At 39.4% G+C, this 21,530-nt stretch overlaps 1 protein-coding gene across 2 annotated transcripts in view; it reads right to left on the reverse strand.

The window, feature by feature from the left end:
- Window positions 1-21,530, reverse strand: part of USP45 (ubiquitin specific peptidase 45) — an 879,557-nt gene that overhangs the window by 37,592 nt on the left and 820,435 nt on the right. For both annotated transcript variants that reach the window (XM_053710569.1, XM_053710568.1), the window contains exons 16-17: window positions 4,871-4,957; window positions 4,167-4,320 (exon numbers count right to left, since the gene is read on the reverse strand). In XM_053710569.1, coding sequence (XP_053566544.1) covers window positions 4,167-4,320; window positions 4,871-4,957 — 241 coding nt within the window. The remainder of the gene's footprint in view (window positions 1-4,166; window positions 4,321-4,870; window positions 4,958-21,530) is intronic.

Consider the following 21,530-nt stretch of genomic DNA (forward strand, 5'->3'; position numbering starts at 1 on the left):
TAGGTTTATAATGCTGTTTAGCAAATATTTTTAACTTAGTTTAAATGATATATTATGTGTTGTGTGATTATTTTATTAGGTTTATAATGCTGTTTAGCATTTAAAGTCTTCATTTCAAAGCTTTAAAAATAATGTATTAGGTGTTACTTATGACAATTTTGAGAGGGGCCAGGAACCTATCTCCCTCACTTCTCATTGACTTACATTATAAACTGGGTTTCAATTTACAACGGTTTCGATTTACAACCATTCCTTCTGGAACCTAACCCCGGCGTAAACTGAGGGCTACCTGTATAGAGTAATTAAAAATAAAATAACAGTAGAATGAAACATTATCAAATCGTATATATATATATATAATAGTTATCGAGTATTGCAAATAACATTTGAAATTAATGAATAAAATATTAGATCAAATCGTAGTGAACATCTAAGAACTACTTATAAAATTGAATATTTGAAATGTAAATGATTATAATTGTTTTTTTTTAAATATAATATTCCCAATATGTTTTTAAAACTGTATTAGTAATATTCTTACCATATTAGTTTTGCTCGTTTTAGTCTATGGGGAATCACTCAATGACGAGACACTGTCAGGATGATCTCCGCGAAGATACTAAACAATTAATGTAGTGATTCATTGTTATTATGTATCTCAGCGGAGATCGTTACTTTGCATAAATTAAGACCTCGCGAACGTGCACGCTTAGTTAAGCATATGGCGGGTGGGACCGCAGATATAAGTAAGAATCAGAAAGCCGGAACAAAGCGAGGGGGCAGAGGAAGCCTCATAAGAGTAGGATTATAATTATATAAATATTTTAAATTCGGTAAAATAAATTTTTTTTAAAAAAGTTAGCGACTACAATGTTTGTTATTAGATTAAACTAAAGCAGTATTCGTATGTACCAACATTTACTTTCACTTTAACATATCAGCACAGTCTGAACATTATTAGAACACCTTGTTGGTTGCAAATGTTTTTCAAAGGTCAAAACTACCCCAGCACTTTCCTTATCTCAATAAGCCTATCTGGACTTGAGTCGGAAGATGACGGTGCTTGCCACTGTGTGGCCTCAGCAGGAAAACAAATTATGCTTACCAGATAATTTCCTTTCCTTCTGTATGAGGAGTCCACGGTTTCATTCCTTACTTGTGGGAAATACTGAACCTGGCCACCAGGAGGAGGCAAAGACACCCTAGCCAAAGGCTTAAATACCTCCCCCACTCCCCTCATCCCTCAGTCATTCTGCCAAAGGAACAAGGAACAGTAGGAGAAATATCAGGGTATAAATGGTGCCAACAAAACTAAAATTTAGGTCCGCCCAACGGAGAAAAATGGGCAGGGGCCATGGACTCTCCTCATAGAGAAGGAAAGGAAATTATCTGGTAAGCATCATTTATGTTTTCCTTCTTAATATGAGGAGAGTCCATGGCTACATTCCTTACTTGTGGGAAACATATACCCAAGTTCTAGAGGACACTGAATGAAACGGGAGGGTAAAAAACAAGAACAAGAGAGGCAGACTCTATTCTGAGTGCACCACAGCCTGCAAAACCTTTCTCCCAAAAGCTGCTTCAACCAAAGCAAAAACATCAAACTTGTAAAATTTTGAAAAGGTATGTAAGGAGGACCAGGTAACCGCCCTACAAATCTGCTCCATAAAAGGCCTCATTCTTGAGTGCCTAAGAAGAAGCCACAGCTCTAGTTGAATGAGTCTTAATCCTCTGAGGAGGCTTATGTCCCACTGTCTCATATGCTAAGCGAATAATGCTCCTCAACCAAAAAGATAAGGAAGTATGAAGTGACAAGCTGTTTTTAATAGTATTTGTTAAAAAACGGGCACTCATTCTTGAAAGTTGACACTAACTTTAACATATGCAAAGAGGGGTGAAGAAGTTTGTGTGGTGGGATTAGAAGTGGCGAGTAATATTTTGTCCTGGCTAGTGGCTTAGGACTTGACATTTTGAGTCCTGTATATATATATATATATATACAGTATATATAGCAAATGGTGTGTATGCACTCCCACTATAAGTCAATAACTGCCAGGGTGCTATAAGAAATGTAAAGTTCGTGGTAATAAGCACTCGCTGGTCTAAGGATGTCTGTGTCAACCAAAAAACTTTATCCCATGTGCACAATATAATACAAACTTTATTATACATGTGCACAATATAATACAATTACAATCATCATAAATAATCATAAATGTATGATGATTGTAATTGTATTATATTGTGCACATGTATTATTTACACATTAATTCACATAATATCACATTGCGTGTCCAATAGGGGATTGTTTCTGAATGGGGTGTATTGTACGGGCGGCCTGGATTGGCTGCAGTTTTGGGGAGGGCTCTAGGGGCCTATAAAAGGCTGATTTTGTTCACTATTTGTTTGTCAGAGGAAGGGACTGTGTTTGGGCCCGAAACGTCACATGGAATAAAGTATTTTGGTTGACACAGACATCCTTAGACCAGCGAGTGCTTATTGCCACAAACTATATATATATATATATATATATATATATATATATACATACATGAGTATGTGATATCCTGTACAGCTGAGGGGTTCTTCAGGGAAAGAACATCAAGAGCTCAACATAAACAAATTCTGTGTAGCAATCTCTTTTTGTGAATGTGTGTTCACACTTGCACTGTCGTGATTGTCACTAAAAGTACTGGTGTCTTCATAACCGGTCTTTAAAATGGGATCAAGAAATTGTGAGTTCAAAGGGAACCTATGACAAACCGACTCCATCCTCACCTCTGCTAAATCATTTGAATACCATTTGCATTTTGAATACCTTTATAAAAACAGATCCAGAATGTTAAGTGATATTTTAGATGAAGTTTAATTCATCAGTTATAAAGAAGATGTGCTATAACTTACTTTTTAATGTGGATATGAAATTCAAATACCTAGCATTCTGCCACCAACTTAAAAAGTAAATTTTTCTATGAGCTAACGGTTGGAATTGTTGTCCAATCGGCACTCTCCCCCTATGGCGAACAATTGACACTTAGTTCACAGACTGACTTTTGAAGTGGGCGGCGTAGTGCATGGAATTTGAATTTCATATCTATATTAAAAAGTAATAGCACATCTTCATTACAACTGTATTAAACTCCACCTAAAATACCACTAAGTTTACCATCACTTTAAGTATTGATTTTTTTTACAATATTCACATTTAGTGTTTCTAAAACAGCGTTTCTGGTTTGGCGTGATCTGAAAACAAGAACACTATGAGTTTCTATTAGAAGGATTTATGATATCTTCTTATACTGGATTTAACAGTACTGAAATTGTAAGGCATGAACCTGCTCCGTCACTACATAGTATTTGCAAAGAACATGTGAACTTCAAACAAAATGACGCCTTTGTGACCATTTTTTATAAGGGGACGTGCCAAACACAACAGTTCAAGTTCACATAGGCATGATACCATTTAGAAGTTCAATAATGTAGGCGCAAGCACTTTAGAACAGCATGTGTGTGATGCCATCAATCACCGGGTAGCTTGAATAGTGCACTGCTGCTCATGAGGCTACATAGGTATGCTTTTCAACATAGAATACCAAGAGAACATGCTGTATCTGAACCATGAATGTTGAATTTTGACTTTCACGTCCCTTTAACAAGCCACAATATGAGGCCTTAACGCCTAACCTCATTCCAGTAAAATATTTCTTAACTTTAGCTATATGTGTAGTGCAATAAAACTGCCTTGTGATCATCACAATATTTATACACACTCATTTGAAGTCAGCCCTTTCATCACATTTAATCACAGTTAGAATCTGTTGTAAGGACATGGGCAGTATTTCCTAAAATGCATAACTCTTATTTTGTTCTGACCCATCTGAGTAAATATATACTGTAATAGTACAAATGACAATCTAAACCAGGATATAATTACACACTATTTCTATTTTAATACAATTTATATACAAAAACAGGTGAAACACGTTTAGTGTGCTTTATTTAAAAAATAAGGCAAATGCCTTACAATAATCAAACTTACTCTCCTTTTCCACTGTACATTTTATGGATCAAATAATAAGCATACATGGAAATAAAATGACTATAATACTCCATCCTGTTATTTTATAAACTGATAAGGCAGAGAATAATAGAAATCAGATACTCACCAATAGGACTTTTAAGACAAGCAACATTCTCATTTTTTCTTTTGAAAGGCATCCTGATTTTCACATACGCAGCATAGTGTCCTCCTCTCATAGAGCCGCTGTGCTCTACTATGCCATATAGACTGTATAGCACAGATTTATCTTCCTTTACATTCTAATTTGAAAGAGAAAGCAAAGACAACAATTAGTTATGTAAGCCAAGAACAAAAATACATATATTATTACACTTGTAAAGATATATTTTAGGGCTGTAATATGTTGCAAATGATTTTCTCTTTATAGTATCCAAATCTTAAATAATTATAGGAAACTATCATTTTTGGAATGCCAAGTAATATGAATGTAAAATGAATATGAAAGGACAGGATGACTAGAGATGATTCTAAGGCTAATCTTTGCTTTAAATACATCCAGCATGTATTTAATGTTTAACATCCCTGTAATTACTTAAAACAAATCTTTCCATGAGCATAAATATTTAAAGGTATCAGTGCTACACATACTTAAAGTTATAATACTACAGACTGCAATATTACCTAATACACATACCATTATATTACTTTTAACGAATTTCACAAGTGTAGAACAAAAGTATGGAACCTCTATCCTAAACATTCCAGAAATACTGCACTGAAGAAACCTACCAGTCACTACATGCATCAGTTACATCAAATTCATCTCAATAAATAAATGTTATACTGTACCTTGCATGAAGCAGAACAGAAAGGTGCCAGGTCCAAAATAAATGGAAAGTCTACATGCCTATTAATTTTCCGCAAGGTTAAGCCATTCTGTAATCAAAGTAAATCCGGAAAGCCGTTTAGCCTAATAATTGTAAAACATTTAACAGCTGCTGTTCTATTATCAATACAGTATAAACATGGAATAAATGAAAAGTTAATTATTAACAATTACAGAAAAAAACAATTTTTTTTTTTAATTACCTGATAAATTAATTTCTTTCATGATAGTTAGAGTCCACAAGTCATCATGTGTGGGAATATTTCCCTCCTGACCACTAGGAGGAGGCAAAATATACCACAACATACCACAACTTTAGATCCCTCTTACTTCCCATAGAAACATAGAAACATAGAAACATAGATATTGACGGCAGATAAGAGCCATAGGCCCAGCAAGTCTGCCCGACCTTACCTAACAGTATAAACTTATCTAGTTCGTAGGATAGCCCTATGCTTGTCCCATGCATTTTTAAAGTCCCCCACAGTGTTTGTTGCTACTACCTCTTGAGGAAGTTTATTCCATAAATCAATCACTCTTTCTGTAAAGAAGTGCTTCCTCAAATTACTTCTGAATCTACTACCCTTTAGCTTGAGCTCATGACCCCTTGTTCTTGAATTTTCCATTTTATGTAAAATACCCACAGCCTCAGTTTTACTAAACCCTTTAATGTACTTGAAAGTTGCTATCATATCACCTCTTTCCCTTCTCTCCTCTAAGCTATACATATTTAGGTCAATGAGCCTATCCTGGTAAGTTTTATTTTTTAGACCATGTACCATTTTGGTAGCCCTCCTTTGCACAGATTCAAGTTTGTTAATATCCTTCTGAAGATATGGTCTCCAGAACTGCACACAATACTCAAGATGAGGCCTAACTAATGATCTATAAAGTGGCATAAGAACCTTACTATTTCTGCTGCAAATACCTCTACCAATACATCCAAGCATTCTGCTTGCCTTACTCGCTGCATTACTACATTGTTTACCAAGTTTTAAATCATCTGAAATAATAATTCCCAAGTCCTGTTCCTCGTCTGTAACAGTCAGTAAAGTGTCATTGAGTCTGTAATTAACATTTGGATTTTTCTTCCCTAAATGCATTATTTTACACTTTGCTGTGTTAAACTTTAGACCCCAGTCGTTTGTCCAATCCTCCAATTGTTGTATATCACTTCTCATTTTGTCTACCCCCCCTGGAACATCCACTCTGTTGCAAATTTTTGTATCATCTGCAAAGAGACATACTTTCCCCTGTAGCCCTTTGCTGATATCGCAGATAAATATGTTAAACAAAACAGGCCCCAGAACTGACCCCTGAGGAACACCACTAGTAACAGCCCCCTCTGCTGAATGAACTCCATTTACTAAGACACTTTGTTTTCTGTCCTTAAGCCAGCATTCCACCCAGTTCACAATTTTTGAATCTAGACCAAGGAGATATAGTTTGTGAATAAGTTTATTGTGTGGGACGGTGTCAAATGCTTTGCTGAAATCTAGATATGCTACATCAACTGCTCCTCCCTTGTCTAATACTTTTGTTACATAATCAAAGAAGTCAATTAGATTAGTCTGACATGATCTCCCTGAAGTAAAACCATGCTGATTTTGGTCCTCTAAATTGTTTGTCTTTATGTAAGTCATAATTCTTTCTTTTAAGAGGCTTTCCATTAATTTCCCTACTACTGAAGTTAAACTAACTGGCCTGTAGTTGCCAGATTCTTCTCTACTGCCCTTTTTATGAAGGGGTATTACATTTGCTATTCTCCAATCATCTGGGACAGCTCCTGTTAATAGTGACTGATTAAACAGATCAGTTAATGGGACAGTTAGCACTGATCGAAGTTCTTTTAAAACCCTTGGATGATCCTTAGTCATACATATAGCCAAGTAGATAAGGGAAAAAAGAAAAGTAAAAAAGACAAAGTGGGGCAAAAATGTGCAAAAACAAGTACTGCCACCACCTGAACAAAAATCATGATTTTTTATTTATTTATCAGGTGAGCATAAATTTTCATAAGTTGGTGAGAGCCAAAGAGTAATCATGTCTGGGAATCAATACCATGAGATTACCTTGAAATGGGGGGGGGGGGGGGTAAACAGTGAAGGCAGGACATTACTTTTCCGGCACTACAGTCTGCAGAACTGTCATGCCAAAGGCAGCTTTAGAAGAAGCATACACATTAAAGTGATAAAACTTCAAAAAAGTGTGTAAAGAAGTAGTAGTAACTGGCTTGCAAATCTGATCAATAGAATATTCTTTACAAAAGGCCCAATAAGTAGCAACTGCATTAGTGGAATGAGCAGTAATGTGTTCAGGGGGAGTTTTGCCCATGACCAAAGGAATATAGCTGTGATGTGCGGCAAAAGGTTGTTGAGCTTCACAAAATGGGAAGTGGCTATAAGAAAATAGCAAAAACATTGGAAATTTCCACCATCAGGGCAATAATTAAGAAGTTCCAGTCAACTGGAAATATTATGAATCAACCTATAAGAGGACATGTGTCTATATTGTCTCATTGCACTGTGAAGAGGATGGTTCTAGTAGCCAAAATATCTCCAAGGATCACAGACGGAGAACTGCAGAAGTTAGTTGCATCTTGGGATCAGAAAGTCTCCAAAACTACAATTTGACGTCACCTACATTATTATTATTATTATTATTATTCTTTATTTATAAAGCGCCAACAGATTCCGCAGCGCTGTTCATAGGTAACAAAGATAAAAGGACAGTACAATATGAGACACCAGACAAAATTTAACAAACAAATACAGGAGGAATTGGGAGCCCTGTTCCCGTGGGAACTTACAATCTAAATGGGTAGGAGGGTGAGAGACAGGAGCTGGGGACTGCAAAGGTGGGAATGATGTTAGTGTGAAGTTAGATGAGGGCAACTATTAGGAAAGTGGAATTCATTAGTTACTGATTTGGTTATAGGCTTCCCTGAACAAGAAGGTCTTTAGGGAGCGTTTAAAGGAGGAGAGGTTGGGGGAAAGTCTGACAGCACGAGGATATTATTATTATTCTTTATTTATAAAGCGCCAAAAGATTCCGCAGCGCTACATCACCACAGGTTATTTGAAAGGGTTTCAAGAAAAAAGCCTCTACTCTCATCCAAAAACAAACTCAATTGTCTTCAGTTTGCCAAACACTACTGAAACTTCAAATGGGATTGGGTTATATGGTCAGATGAAACCAAAATAGAGCTTTTTGGCAATAAACACCAGGGGTGGGTTTGGTGCACACAGAGAGGTAGCCATATGGAAAAACAGAATTTATGCTTACCTGATAAATTACTTTCTCTTACGGTGTATCCAGTCCACGGATTCATCCTTACTTGTGGGATATTCTCATTCCCTACAGGAAGTGGCAAAGAGAGCACACAGCAGAGCTGTCCATATAGCTCCCCCTCAGGCTCCGCCCCCCCAGTCATTCGACCGACGGTTAGGAGAAAAAGGAGAAACCATAGGGTGCAGTGGTGACTGTAGTTTTACAAAGATAAATTTGAACCTGACTTAATTGCCAGGGCGGGCCGCGGACTGGATACACCGTAAGAGAAAGTAATTTATCAGGTAAGCATAAATTCTGTTTTCTCTTACTTGGTGTATCCAGTCCACGGATTCATCCTTACTAGTGGGATACCAATACCAAAGCTTTAGGACACGGATGAAGGGAGGGAACAAGTCAGGTAACCTAAACGGAAGGCACCACTGCTTGCAAAACCTTTCTCCCAAAAATAGCCTCAGAAGAAGCAAAAGTATCGAATTTGTAAAATTTGGCAAAAGTATGGAGTGAAGACCAAGTCGCTGCCTTACAAATCTGTTCAACAGAAGCCTCATTCTTGAAAGCCCATGTGGAAGCCACAGCTCTGGTGGAATAAGCTGTAATTCGTTCAGGAGGCTGCTGTCCAGCAGTCTCATAAGCCAATCGGATGATGCTTTTCAGCCAGAAGGAAAGAGAGGTAGCAGTCGCTTTCTGACCTCTCCTCTTACCAGAATAGACAACAAACAAGGATGATGTTTTTCTGAAATCTTTAGTTGCTTTTAAATAGAATTTTAAAGCACGAACCACATCAAGATTGTGTAATAGTCGTTCCTTCTTAGAAACTGGATTAGGACACAGAGAAGGAACAATGATTTCCTGGTTAACCCCTTAATGACCGAGGACGTGCAGGGTACGTCCTCAAAAAAAAGGCAGTTAACGCCTGAGGACGTACCCTGCACGTCCTCGGTGTGGAAAGCAGCTGGAAGCGATCCTGCTCGCTTCCAGCTGCTTTCCGGTTATTGCAGTGATGCCTCGATATCGAGGCATCCTGCAATAACCATTTGTAGCCATCCGGTGCAGAGAGAGCCACTCTGTGGCCCTCTCTGCACCGGACATTAACGGCTACGTTCGTTGGTGGGTGGGAGCCGGTGTGGGAGGTGGGTGGCGGCCATCGATGGCCTTTGTGATGCGGAGGGGGGCGGGATCGGGGGCGGGGACGACCGGGGGGATGCGCATGGACGCGCGCACGTGCACGGGGAGGCCGGGCAGGCGCGTGCACGGGGAGGGAGCGGGTGGGAACCACTACGCTACAGAAAGTTTTTTGTTAGAAGTGGGGATCAAAGGGGTTAATATGTTTATTTTGGTGATCGGTTTGGCTGGTGGGGTATTGGACTGTGGGGGGGAAGCTACACTACAGAAACAAATAATAAAAAATAAACATTTTTATTTGCAAACTGGGTACTGGCAGACAGCTGCCAGTACCCAAGATGGCCCCAATAAGGCAGAGGGGGAGGGTTAGGGAGCTATTTTGGGGGGATCAGGGAGGTTGGGGGCTAAGGGGGGACCCTACATAGCAGCATATGTAAATATGCTTAAAAAAATTATTATTTTTTTTTTATACCTTTTATTTTAGTACTGGCAGACTTTCTGCCAGTACTTAAGATGGCGGGGACAATTGTGGGGTGGGGGAGGGAAGAGTGCTGTTTGGGAGGGATCAGGGGGTGGGATGTGTCAGGTGGGAGTCTGATCTCTACACTAAAGCTAAAATTAACCCTGCAAGCTCCCTACAAACTACCTAATTAACCCCTTCACTGCTGGCCATAATACACATGTGATGCGCAGCAGCATTTAGCGGCCTTATAATTACCAAAAAGCAACGCCAAAGCCATATATGTCTGCTATTTCTGAACAAAGGGGATCCCAGAGAAGCATTTAAAACCATTTGTGCCATAATTGCACAAGCTGTTTGTAAATAATTTTAGTGAAAAACCTAAAGTTTGAAAAAGTGAACAATTTTTTTTTATTTGATTGCTTTTGGCAGTGAAATGGTGACATGAAATATACCAAAATGGGCCTAGATCAATACTTGGGATTGTCTACTACACTACACTAGAGCTAAAATTAACCCTAGAATGCTCCCTAATTAACCCATTCACTGCTGGGCATAATACACGTGTGGTGCGCAGTGGCATTTAGCAGCCTTCTAATTACCAAAAAGCAAAGCCAAAGCCATATATGTCTGCTATTTATGAACAAAGGGGATCCCAGAGAAGCATTTGCAACCATTTATTCCATAATTTCATGAGTTGTTTGTAAATAATTTCAGTGAGAAACCTAAAGTTTGTGAAAAAATTTGTGAAAAAGTAAAAAACATTTTTTATTTGATCGCATTCGGCGGTGAAATGGTGGCATGAAATATACCAAAATGGGCCTAGATCAATACTTTGGGATGTCTTCTAAAAAAAAATATATACATGTCAATGGATATTCAGAGATTCCTGAAAGATATTAGTGTCCCAATGTAACTAGCGCTAATTTTGAAAAAAAGTGGTTTGGAAATGGCAAAGTGCTACTTGTATTTATGGCCCTATAACTTGCAAAAAAAGCAAAGAACATGTAAACATTGGGTATTTCTAAACTCAGGACAAAATTTAGAAACTATTTAGCATGGGTGTTTTTTGGTGGTTGTAGATGTGTAACAGATTTTGGGGGTCAAAGTTAGAAAAAGTGTGTTTTTTTCCATTTTTTCCTCATATTTTATAATATTTTTTATAGTAAATTATAAGATATGATGAAAATAATGGTATATTTTGAAAGTCCATTTAATGGCGAGAAAAACGGTATATAATATGTGTGGGTACAGTAAATGAGTAAGAGGAAAATTACAGCTAAACACAAACACCGCAAAAATGTAAAAATAGCCTTGGACCCAAACGGACAGAAAATGGAAAAGTGCTGTGGTCATTAAGGGGTTAATATTCTTATTAGAAACAACTTTCGGAAGAAAACCAGGTTTGGTACGCAAAACAACCTTATCTGCATGGAACACCAGATAGGGTGAATTACACTGCAAAGCAGACAATTCTGAAACTCTTCGAGCAGAAGAAATAGCTACCAAAAACAAAACCTTCCAGGATAATAACTTAATATCTATGGAATGTAAAGGTTCAAATGGAACCCCTTGAAGAACTGAAAGAACTAAATTAAGACTCCATGGAGGAGCCACAGGTTTATAGACAGGCTTGATTCTAACTAAAGCCTGTGCAAATGCCTGAACGTCTGGTACTGCTGCCAGACGCTTGTGTAACAGGATAGACAGAGCAGATATCTGTCCCTTTAAGGAACTAGCTGACAATCCTTTCTCCAATCCTTCTTGGAGAAAAGACAATATCCTTGGAATCCTAATCCTACTCCACGAGTAACCCTTGGATTCACACCAACAAAGATATTTCCGCCATATCTTATGGTAAATTTTCCTGGTGACAGGCTTTCTGGCCTGGATCAGAGTATCGATAACTGATTCAGAGAACCCACGCTTAGCTAGAATTAAGCGTTCAATCTCCAAGCAGTCAGTTGCAGAGAAACTAGATTTGGATGCTTGAATGGACCCTGTATTAGAAGATCCTGCCTCAATGGCAGCTTCCATGGTGGAAAAGATGACATGTCCACTAGGTCTGCATACCAAGTCCTGCGTGGCCACGCAGGCGCTATCAGAATTACCGAAGCCTTCTCCTGTTTGAATCTGGCTACTAGCCGAGGGAGAAGGGGAAACGGTGGAAAGACATAAGCTAGACTGAAGGACCAAGGCGCTACTAGAGCATCTATAAATGCCGCCTTGGGGTCCCTGGACCTGGATCCGTAAAGAGGAAGTTTGGTGTTCTGACGGGACGCCATCAGATCCAATTCTGGAATGCCCCATAACTGGGTCAGCTGAGCAAAAACCTACGGGTGGAGTTCCCACTCCCTCGGGTGAAAAGTCTGACGACTCAGAAAATCCGCCTCCCAGTTGTCTACTCCTGAGATGTGAATTGCAGATAGGTGGCAGGAGTGATCCTCCACCCATTTGATGATCTTGGTTACTTCCTTCATCGCTAGGGAACTCTTTGTTCCTCCCTGATGATTGATGTACGCTACAGTCGTGATGTTGTCCGACTGAAATCTGATTAATTTGGCCTCTGCTAGTTGAGGCCATGCCTGGAGCGTGTTGAATATCGCTCTCAGTTCCAAAATGTTTATCGGGAGAAGAGATTCTTCCTGAGACCATAGGCCCTGAGCTTTCAGGGAGTCCCAGACCGCACCCCAGCCTAACAGACTGGCATCGGTCGTGACAATGATCCACTCCCGTCTGCGAAAGCACATTCCCTGAGACAGGTGATCCTGAGACAACCACCAGAGAAGAGAGTCTCTGATTTTCTGGTCCAGTTGTATTTGAGGAGACAAATCTGCATAATCCCCATTCCACTGTTTGAGCATGCACAGTTGCAGTGGCCTGAGATGAATTCGGGCAAAAGGAACAACGTCCATTGCCGCAACCATTAATCCCATTACCTCCATGCACTGAGCTACAGAAGGCCGAGGAATGGAATGAAGAACTCGGTAAGTAGTTAAAAGCTTTAACTTCCTGACCTCTGTCAGAAATATTTACATTTCTACCAAGTCTATTAGTGTTCCCAGGAAGGGAACCCTTGTGAGCGGGGACAGAGAACTTTTTTTCGACGTTCACCTTCCACCCGTGAGACCTTAGAAAGGCCAGAACAATGTCCGTATGAGCCTTGGCTCTGTGAAAGGACGACGCCTGTATTAAGATGTTGTCTAGATAAGGTGCTACTGCAATGCCCCACGGTCTTAGTACCGCTAGAAGGGATCCTAGCACCTTTGTGAAAATTCTGGGAGCAGTGGCCAACCCGAAAGGAAGGGCCACGAACTGATAATGCGTGTCCAGAAAGGCGAACCTTAGGAACTGATGATGATCTTTGTGGATAGGAATATGTAGGTACGCATCCTTTAGATCCACGGTAGTCATATATTGACCTTCCTGGATCATCGGTAAGATTGTCCGAATGGTTTCCATTTTGAATGATGGAACTCTGAGGAATTTGTTTAGAATTTTTAGATCCAGGATTGGCCTGAAAGTTCCTTCCTTTTTGGGAACTACAAACAGGTTTGAGTAAAAACCCAGTCCTTGTTCTGCAATTGAAACTGGGTGTATCACTCCCATCTTTAGTAGATCTTCTACACAGCGTAAGAACGCCTGTTTCTTTGTCTGGTCTGAAGACAAACGAGAAATGTGGAACCTTCCCCTTGGAGGAGAGTCCTTGAATTCTAGAAGATACCCCTGAGCAACAATTTCTAATGCCCAAGGATCTGGAACATCTCTTGCCCAAGCCTGAGTAAAGAGAGAAAGCCTGCCCCCTACTAGATCCGGTCCCGGATCGGGGGCTACCCCTTCATGCTGTCTTGGTAGCAGCTGCAGGCTTCTTGGCCTGTTTACCCTTGTTCCAGCCCTGCAAGGGTTTCCAGGTTGCTTTGGGCTGTGAAGCGTTACCCTCTTGCTTTGCGGTTGCAGAGGTTGAAGCAGGTCCGCTCCTGAAGTTGCGAAAAGAGCGAATGTTAGCCTTGTTTTTGGCCTTAAACGGTCTATCTTGCGGAAGGGCATGGCCCTTTCCCCCAGTGATATCCGCAATAATTTCTTTCAACTCGGGGCCGAAAAGGGTCTTTCCCTTGAAAGGAATATTTAGTAATTTTGTTTTGGACGACACGTCAGCTGACCATGATTTGAGCCAAAGCGCTCTTAGCGCCATAATGGCAAAACCAGAATTTTTCGCCGCTAACTTAGCTAATTGTAAAGCGGCATCTGTGATAAAAGAATTAGCCAGCTTTAGAGCATGAATTCTATCCATGACTTAGTCATATGAAGTCTCCCTCTGGAGCGACTCTTCCAGCGCCTCAAACCAAAAAGCCGCTGCAGTAGTTACAGGAATAATGCAGGCAATCTGTTGAAGAAGGAAACCTTGCTGAACAAATATTTTCTTTAGTAAGCCTTCTAATTTTTTATCCATAGGATCTTTGAAAGCACAACTGTGTTCTATTGGTATGGTTGTGCGCTTGGCTAGTGTTGAAACTGCTCCCTCTACCTTAGGGACCGTCTGCCACACGTCCCGCCTGGGGTCAGTTATGGGGAACATTTTCTTAAAGATAGGGGGGGGGGGGAACAAAAGGTACACCTGGTCTCTCCCACTCCTTTGTCACAATATCCGCCACCCTCTTCGGGATCGGAAACGCATCAGTGTATACGCTAGGGAATATGATTCTGCCCGCTGAGAAACCTTTCCTGTGTCAGAAATTTCTCCCTCGGACAGCACATCCCTCACTGACATTTCAGAGTGTTGTGAGGGTACAACGGATAAATCATCTAAAGCTTCTGATGGCTCATCCTCTGTTCTTAAAACTGAGCTATCACGCTTTTTAGGAAAAACTGGCAGTTTGGATAGAAATGCCGCAAGGGAATTATCCATGACTGCTGCTAATTGTTGTAATGTAATAGGGCCCAATGCGCTAGAGGTACTAGGCATCGCTTGCGCGGGCGTAACTGGTGTCGACACATGGGGAGAGGAAGGAGGACTATCCTTGTTACCTTCCGTCAAAGAATCATCTTGGGCTACATTTTTAAGTGTCACTGCATGGTCTTTAAAATGTTTAGATACCTTAGCACACTTTAAACACAAATGTAAAGGGGGCACCGCCATGGCTATTAAACACATAGAACAAGATCTATCTGTAGGCTCAGACATGTTAAACAGACTTAGACAGCACTCAAATACAGTAAAATACAATTTTTGAAAAAACGGTACTGTGCCTTTAAATAATAAAAAGCGCACACTTTTTTACTAAACCTCAAAAAAACATCCAATCTTTATGAAATTTTCACCATATGATCCTAATGCTTTGAAATGATTGCACAGTAAATTTCAAGACAATTAACCCCTTAATGCCCAAACCGGAGCAAATTAAAGCTGGCAACCGGTTAGCAAACTACAGCACCATGCCACAGCCTCTGCTGTGGCCCTACCTTCCTTGGGGATTAGTTTTGATCGAAAATAAGCTTCTCTGAAGTCCTCAAGTAATCTTTGGACTCTTCACGTGAAGCTGCATGAAGCTGTCTGCCAAATCAGCTGCGCAACTGAGGCGCAAATTTTAGGCCCCCTCCCTCTTCACTCTGGAGTTGTGGGGCCTTCCCAAGCCAAAATAGGTGTCTAAATATATGCCATGAGGAATAAACCCCAAAAAAGCGTTCCAAATGTAATGCAAACTTGTACAAATATCAGATTTTTGTAATAAAATAATCGATATCACCTTAACAGTGTCCACCAGTGTTTTGAGCCCTTTTAACTAAGCCTTCCTTCTATACTAAGTCTCAGAATATGGCTTACCTTCCCCACATGGGGATTCTTGTCAGTCTTCTAGCATTACTAAGTCTTGACTAGAAAAAAGTGACTGAACATACCTTATAGCAGTTAAGCCTGCAAACTGTTCCCCCCAACTGAAGTTTTCTGGTACTCAACAGTCCTGTGTGGGAACAGCAATGGATTTTAGTTACAACATGCTAAAATCGTTTTCCTCTCAGCAGAAATCTTCATCACTTTCTGCCACAGAGTAAATAGTACAAACCGGCACTATTTTAAAATAACAAACTCTTGATTGAAGAAATAAAAACTACAAATCTAACACCACATTCACTTTACCCTCCCGTGGAGATGCTACTTGTTAGAGCGGCAAAGAGAATGACTGGGGGGGGGGGGGCGGAGCCTGAGGAGGAGCTATATGGACAGCTCTGCTGTGTGCTCTCTTTGCCACTTCCTGTAGGGAATGAGAATATCCCACAAGTAAGGATGAATCCGTGGACTGGATACACCAAGTAAGAGAAAATACCACATGCCCACAGTTTAATATGGTGGTGGCTCTTTAATGTTTTGTGGCTGTTTTTCTGCCAGCGGACCTGGACATTTTGGGCTAGATTACAAGTGAAGAGCAACATATTGCTTTTGCAAAAGCAATATTTGTGCTCCACTTAGTAATACCAGTGCACGCAAATGTGTGCTGGTATTACAAGTTAGGTGCAATGCGAACAAGACCTCGCATTTGATTTGCACGTAAGCATTGCGCTCACGAGAGCGCGCTTCCATAGGCTCCAATGGGAGCCTCGTTCTCATGCCGGCACGAGAACCTAGAGCAGTAAAGGGGTAAAGTAGCGCCGCAGATTTTTTTTTACATTTCTTTATTTCTCAAAACTCAGGCAGAGTTACAAAATAAATATAATTTGCTTTAATAACATGTACATATACTTGGATATGACAAGTTGGATAGACAGGTGCAAAGTCAATATGCATAGATCTCTTCCCTGAGCAATTTTAAACATTTTATATTAAATAATTATAATTAAACTGAAGAAGGGGAGGATGACGGTATGTTTAATTTTTTACTGCCTCTTGGGGCAAGATTACATATGCAGCATAATTTTCAGTGCAACTGCTGAAAACCCCGTCGCCCGTAAATTCATCTTGCACATCGGGTGAATCAAATAAACAGCGCCGGCAGATGCTATACTGCCGTAAGTCAGATAAACTGGCGAGGTTCAGAAAATGTGCACAAATACACATTTCTGCCGTCGCCAGTATATGATCTGCCGGCCCGAAATTTTACAAAAATAAAACTTGAAATCCCACGTAAAATCTAACCTAATAATAATAATTAAATCGAAACATCAAAACCCCTATTATCCGCCATCCCCCCACATCGCAACTACTAATAAAAGTTATTAACCCCTAATTCACCATCCCCCCACTTCGCAACTAATAATAAAAGTATTAAACCCTAATCCGCCAACCCCCACAATGCAAAGTACCTAATTACGCTATTAACCTCTAATCCACCAACCCCCCACAATGCAAAGTATCTAATAAAACTATTAACCCCTAAACCCCCATCCCCCACATCGTAACTACTAAAAAAAGTTATTAACCCCTAATCCGCTATTCCCTCACATTGCAACTAATAATAAAAGTATTAACCCCTAATCTGCCAACTCCCCACAATGCAAAGTACCTAATTACACTATTAACCTCTAATCTGCCAACCCCCACAACGCAAAGTATCTAATAAAACTATTAACCCCTAAACCCCATCCTGCCACATCTCAACTACTAATAAAAGTTATTAACCCCTAATCTGCCATCCCCCCATATTGCAACTAATAATAAAAGTATTAACCTCTAATCTGCCAACCCCCCCACAACGCAAAGTATCTAATAAAACTATTAACCCCTAAACCACCATCCATCCCCTAATCCACCAACCCCCTACATCGCAAACTACCTAATAAAACTTTAACCTCTAAACCGCCAATCCCCCCACAAAGCAAACAACTAATTAAACTATTAACTCCTAAACCACCAACCCCGCAAATCACAAAGTATTAATCTAATAACTAAGCCCCCTAACCTAACATCCCCTAAATTAACCCCAATTAAAATGCACTAACATAAAATAACAAAATACTAACTCATGTACCTTAAAAATTAATTAAAAATTACCACACAAAAAATTACTTAAAAAAAACCTAACATTATACAAAATAAAAAATCCTAACTTTACATTAAAATAAAAAAATCCTAACATTATATTAAAATAAAAAAAACTAAGATTACATTAAAATAAATAAAGCTAAGATTACAAAAATAAAAAAAGCTAAGATTACAGAAAATAACCACTTAAATTATCAAAAATATATTTTTTTCAAAACCATGAAGATTTCTAGAGAAATTCTGTCATATACACTCAAATGCCATATTAAAATGCTGCATCTATTAAAGCAACATGAAAATCAGAATTAACCTTTCATGGTTCAGACAGAACATGCAATTGACTTCCACTATCAAAATTATTTTGTTCTCTTGGTATTTTTTTTATAAAAAGTATACCTAGGTAGGCTGCAAAGTAGCAGTGTATTACTGGGGGCTAGCTGGTTGCTACAAATATGTCTCATCATTGAATCAGCTAGCTCCCAGTGGAACATTGCTGCTCTGGAGCTTACTTTAACTATGTGTTTAATCCATTAGCACATGTGAAGTAAATAGTTATATGCAAACAATAATGCAATAATAAAATACTCTAACACATTAATGCATTTTCTTTTTGGAATTTAAGTTTAGTAATCTTCTTTTTCATTAAATTTAGGATTATGCCAATTCATGCTTTGAAACAGTTATGTAAAAATATAAATTATGCTTACCTGATAATTTAATTTCCATCTGTATGAGGAGAGTCCACAACTTCTTTCCTCACTTGTGGGAATACAGAAGCTGGCCACCAGGAAGAGGCAAAGACACCCCAGCCAAAGGCTTAAATACCTCCCACACTCCCCTCATCCCCCAATCATTCTGCCGAGGAAACAAGGAACAGTGGGAGAAATATCAGGGTATAAATGGTGCCAGAAGAACAAACAAAAATTTTGGTCCGCCCAACGGAGAAAATGTGTGGGGGCCGTGGACTCTTCTCATACAGACGGAAATTAAATTATCAGGTAAGTCATTCCTTACTTGTGGGAAACATATAGCCAAGCTCTAGAGGACACTGAATGAAAAACGGGAGGGTAAAAGAGAAGGCAGACCCTATTCTGAGGGCACCACAGCCTGCAAAACCTTTCTCCCAAAAGCTGCTTCAGCCGAAGCCAAGACGTCAAATTTCTAAAACTTTGAAAAGGTATGTAAGGAGGACCAGGTATCAAATCTGCTCCATAGAGGCCTCATTCTTGAAGGCTGATGAAGCCACAGCCCTAGTTGAATGAGCCGTAATCCTCTGAGGAGGCTTATGACCTGCTGTTTCATATGCCAATCGAATAATGCTCCTCAACCAAAAAGATAGGGAAGTGTAAGAAGTCTTCTGCCCTCTGCGCTTCCCAGAATAGACAACAAACAATGCCGAAGTCTGTCTAAAATCCTTTGTGGCCTGAAGATAGAATTTCAAATCCCGAACCACATCCATATTATGAAGTAATCATTCTTTAGAAGAAGAAGAAGGATTATGACACAAGGAAGGAACCACAATTTCCTGATTGATGTTACGATCAGACACAACCTTAGGGAGAAACCCCAACCCAGTGCAAAGTCTGCATGAAAGACAAGGTACAGAGGCTCACATTGCAAGGCCACCATCTCAGAGACTCTGCGAGCCAAAGCAATAGCCAATACAAAAAGAACCTTCCAAGACATTAGCTTAATGTCAATTGAATGCATGGGCTCAAACGGAGCTCTCTGCAAAACCTTAACTAACTCCAAGGAGGAGCGGAATTTCTAAACACAGGCCTGATTCTAGACAGAGCCTGAACAAAGGACTGTATATTAGGAAGCTTAGCGAGCCTCTTGTGTAATAATACAGAGATCTGTCCCTTCAAGGAACTAGTCCAAGTCCCTTCTCCAAACCAATGAAGTTTACAAATTTAGTGCAGATATATACGATCAGGTGATTAGTGAACCACAATTCAGCTAGCGTAACTTTTCACTCCTGAGTGGGAGTCCCACCTTACGCGGGATAAACTTAGCTAACAAAAATACTTTTTCAACATTCCTGGTTATTAGACAAATCTTTAGTGCAGAGGTTATCCATACCGCATCAACAACTCATAAAAGTAACTGTTGTAAGGTATACTTGATAATGCACAGTGGCAAAAAGCCGGGTAAGTATCTTTTCACTTACCCTCCTTATCCGTAGCGGTGTTCGTGCCTCTGTCACACACAACAGGTGAATACTGCTGTTATAGGCTGTTCTGAACTTCAGAACCATTCAGGCTCTCCTGAACCCGTAGCAAGACAAAAATATAAGTTTAAAGCAAATTCACAGTTCCAGAGTAGAAAGGAGAGAGAGGAGAGATATCGGTATAGTAAAACATGTACTTTATTGATGTTTCTTAAAACAAACCGGCACAGCAAACAGTGAGATCCTTCTGCTGACGCGTTTCCTGCCTCACTGGCAGTTCATCAGAGCATACGGATAGTAATTTACACAGCTGTTAAATCACTTGCAACAATGTATAACAGACCAATCAAAAACAAGTCATCAGAGTGAACTTACACACCTTAACGGGGTGCTCGCTTAACCCTTGATCGTACAGGACTTAGTAGTTATAAAATGGCGATTAGTCAAAGAAAAAATATATACACTGGTAATTGAAAAACAGACTTTAAAATTAGAAAAAATTCTAAAAACCTTTGAATTGGGATACGATCAAAAGATGTTTACATAGCAACAAAGAAAAAGTCGATTTTATTATCAAGCATTTGCATTTCTGTAAATCTTGCCGAGTTCGTCTACACGCTTAAAAAGACAGAAAGAAATAAAGCCCAATGTAATGATATTTGGAAAAATATATATATATGTTCAACATGTGTGCAGACCAATCCATAAGTATAAAAGATAAATACTAACTATAATATAGAGTCTGCAAACATAATAATAAGGGCATAGTCATAGATAAAGCGTGACATTTTGAAAAAAGACAAACTTAGCAGAAATACCCTATTTATGAATTTAAGTGGATAAATATTTATCTATGCACAGAATTTGTTCCTGAACAGTGATGTTATACGAAGATGAATTGGAGTTTGGTCTCTAATACAACAGACTGGTATTTTATAAAGAATTTAACTTAAAATAAAGTTTTCTTCTCAAAAATAATACACCTTTAGTCATTACGTGTGTGTAGAAGCAATAGTAATTATTCTACATCGAAAGAAGATGAAAAAAGAAGAAATATTCATAATTCCATCCAATAACAATTTACCCGATGTGAATATAATACTCTATTTATCAATGAAAAGTTTTACATCACTGATTTTGTTTATTCCACAAGGGTGACCAGTCTTAAGTGTATAGATCCAAAAGATCTCTCTTTTGCTAAGGGCATGGTACCTGTCACCTCCTCTAGCCCCCAGAGTAACCTGTTCTATGCCTTGGAACTTGAAAAGCTTCAGTCTATTTTCATGTTGGAAAAAATGCTTAGCAACTGGTGTCTTAGGGGTCTCAGCCTCTAGGGACAGTAGATGTTCTCTGATTCTGTCTTTCAGATTCCTAGAGGTGAGACCCACATACTGAAATTTGCATAACATGCAAGTTACAAGATAAACTACAAAAGTTGAATTGCATTTGATCTTGTCCCTTATTTTGTATGTCTTGCCTGTATTGGTAGATTTAAAGATGTCTCCTATAATGACATAGTCACAACTTTTACAAGGTTTTACTCCACATTTGTGAAACCCTACATTAGTGGGTAACCATTGACTAGGTATTACTCCTCTAGAACCTAAT

Source organism: Bombina bombina, chromosome 4, assembly GCF_027579735.1.
Source record: "Bombina bombina isolate aBomBom1 chromosome 4, aBomBom1.pri, whole genome shotgun sequence".
Lineage (NCBI taxonomy): Eukaryota > Metazoa > Chordata > Amphibia > Anura > Bombinatoridae > Bombina > Bombina bombina.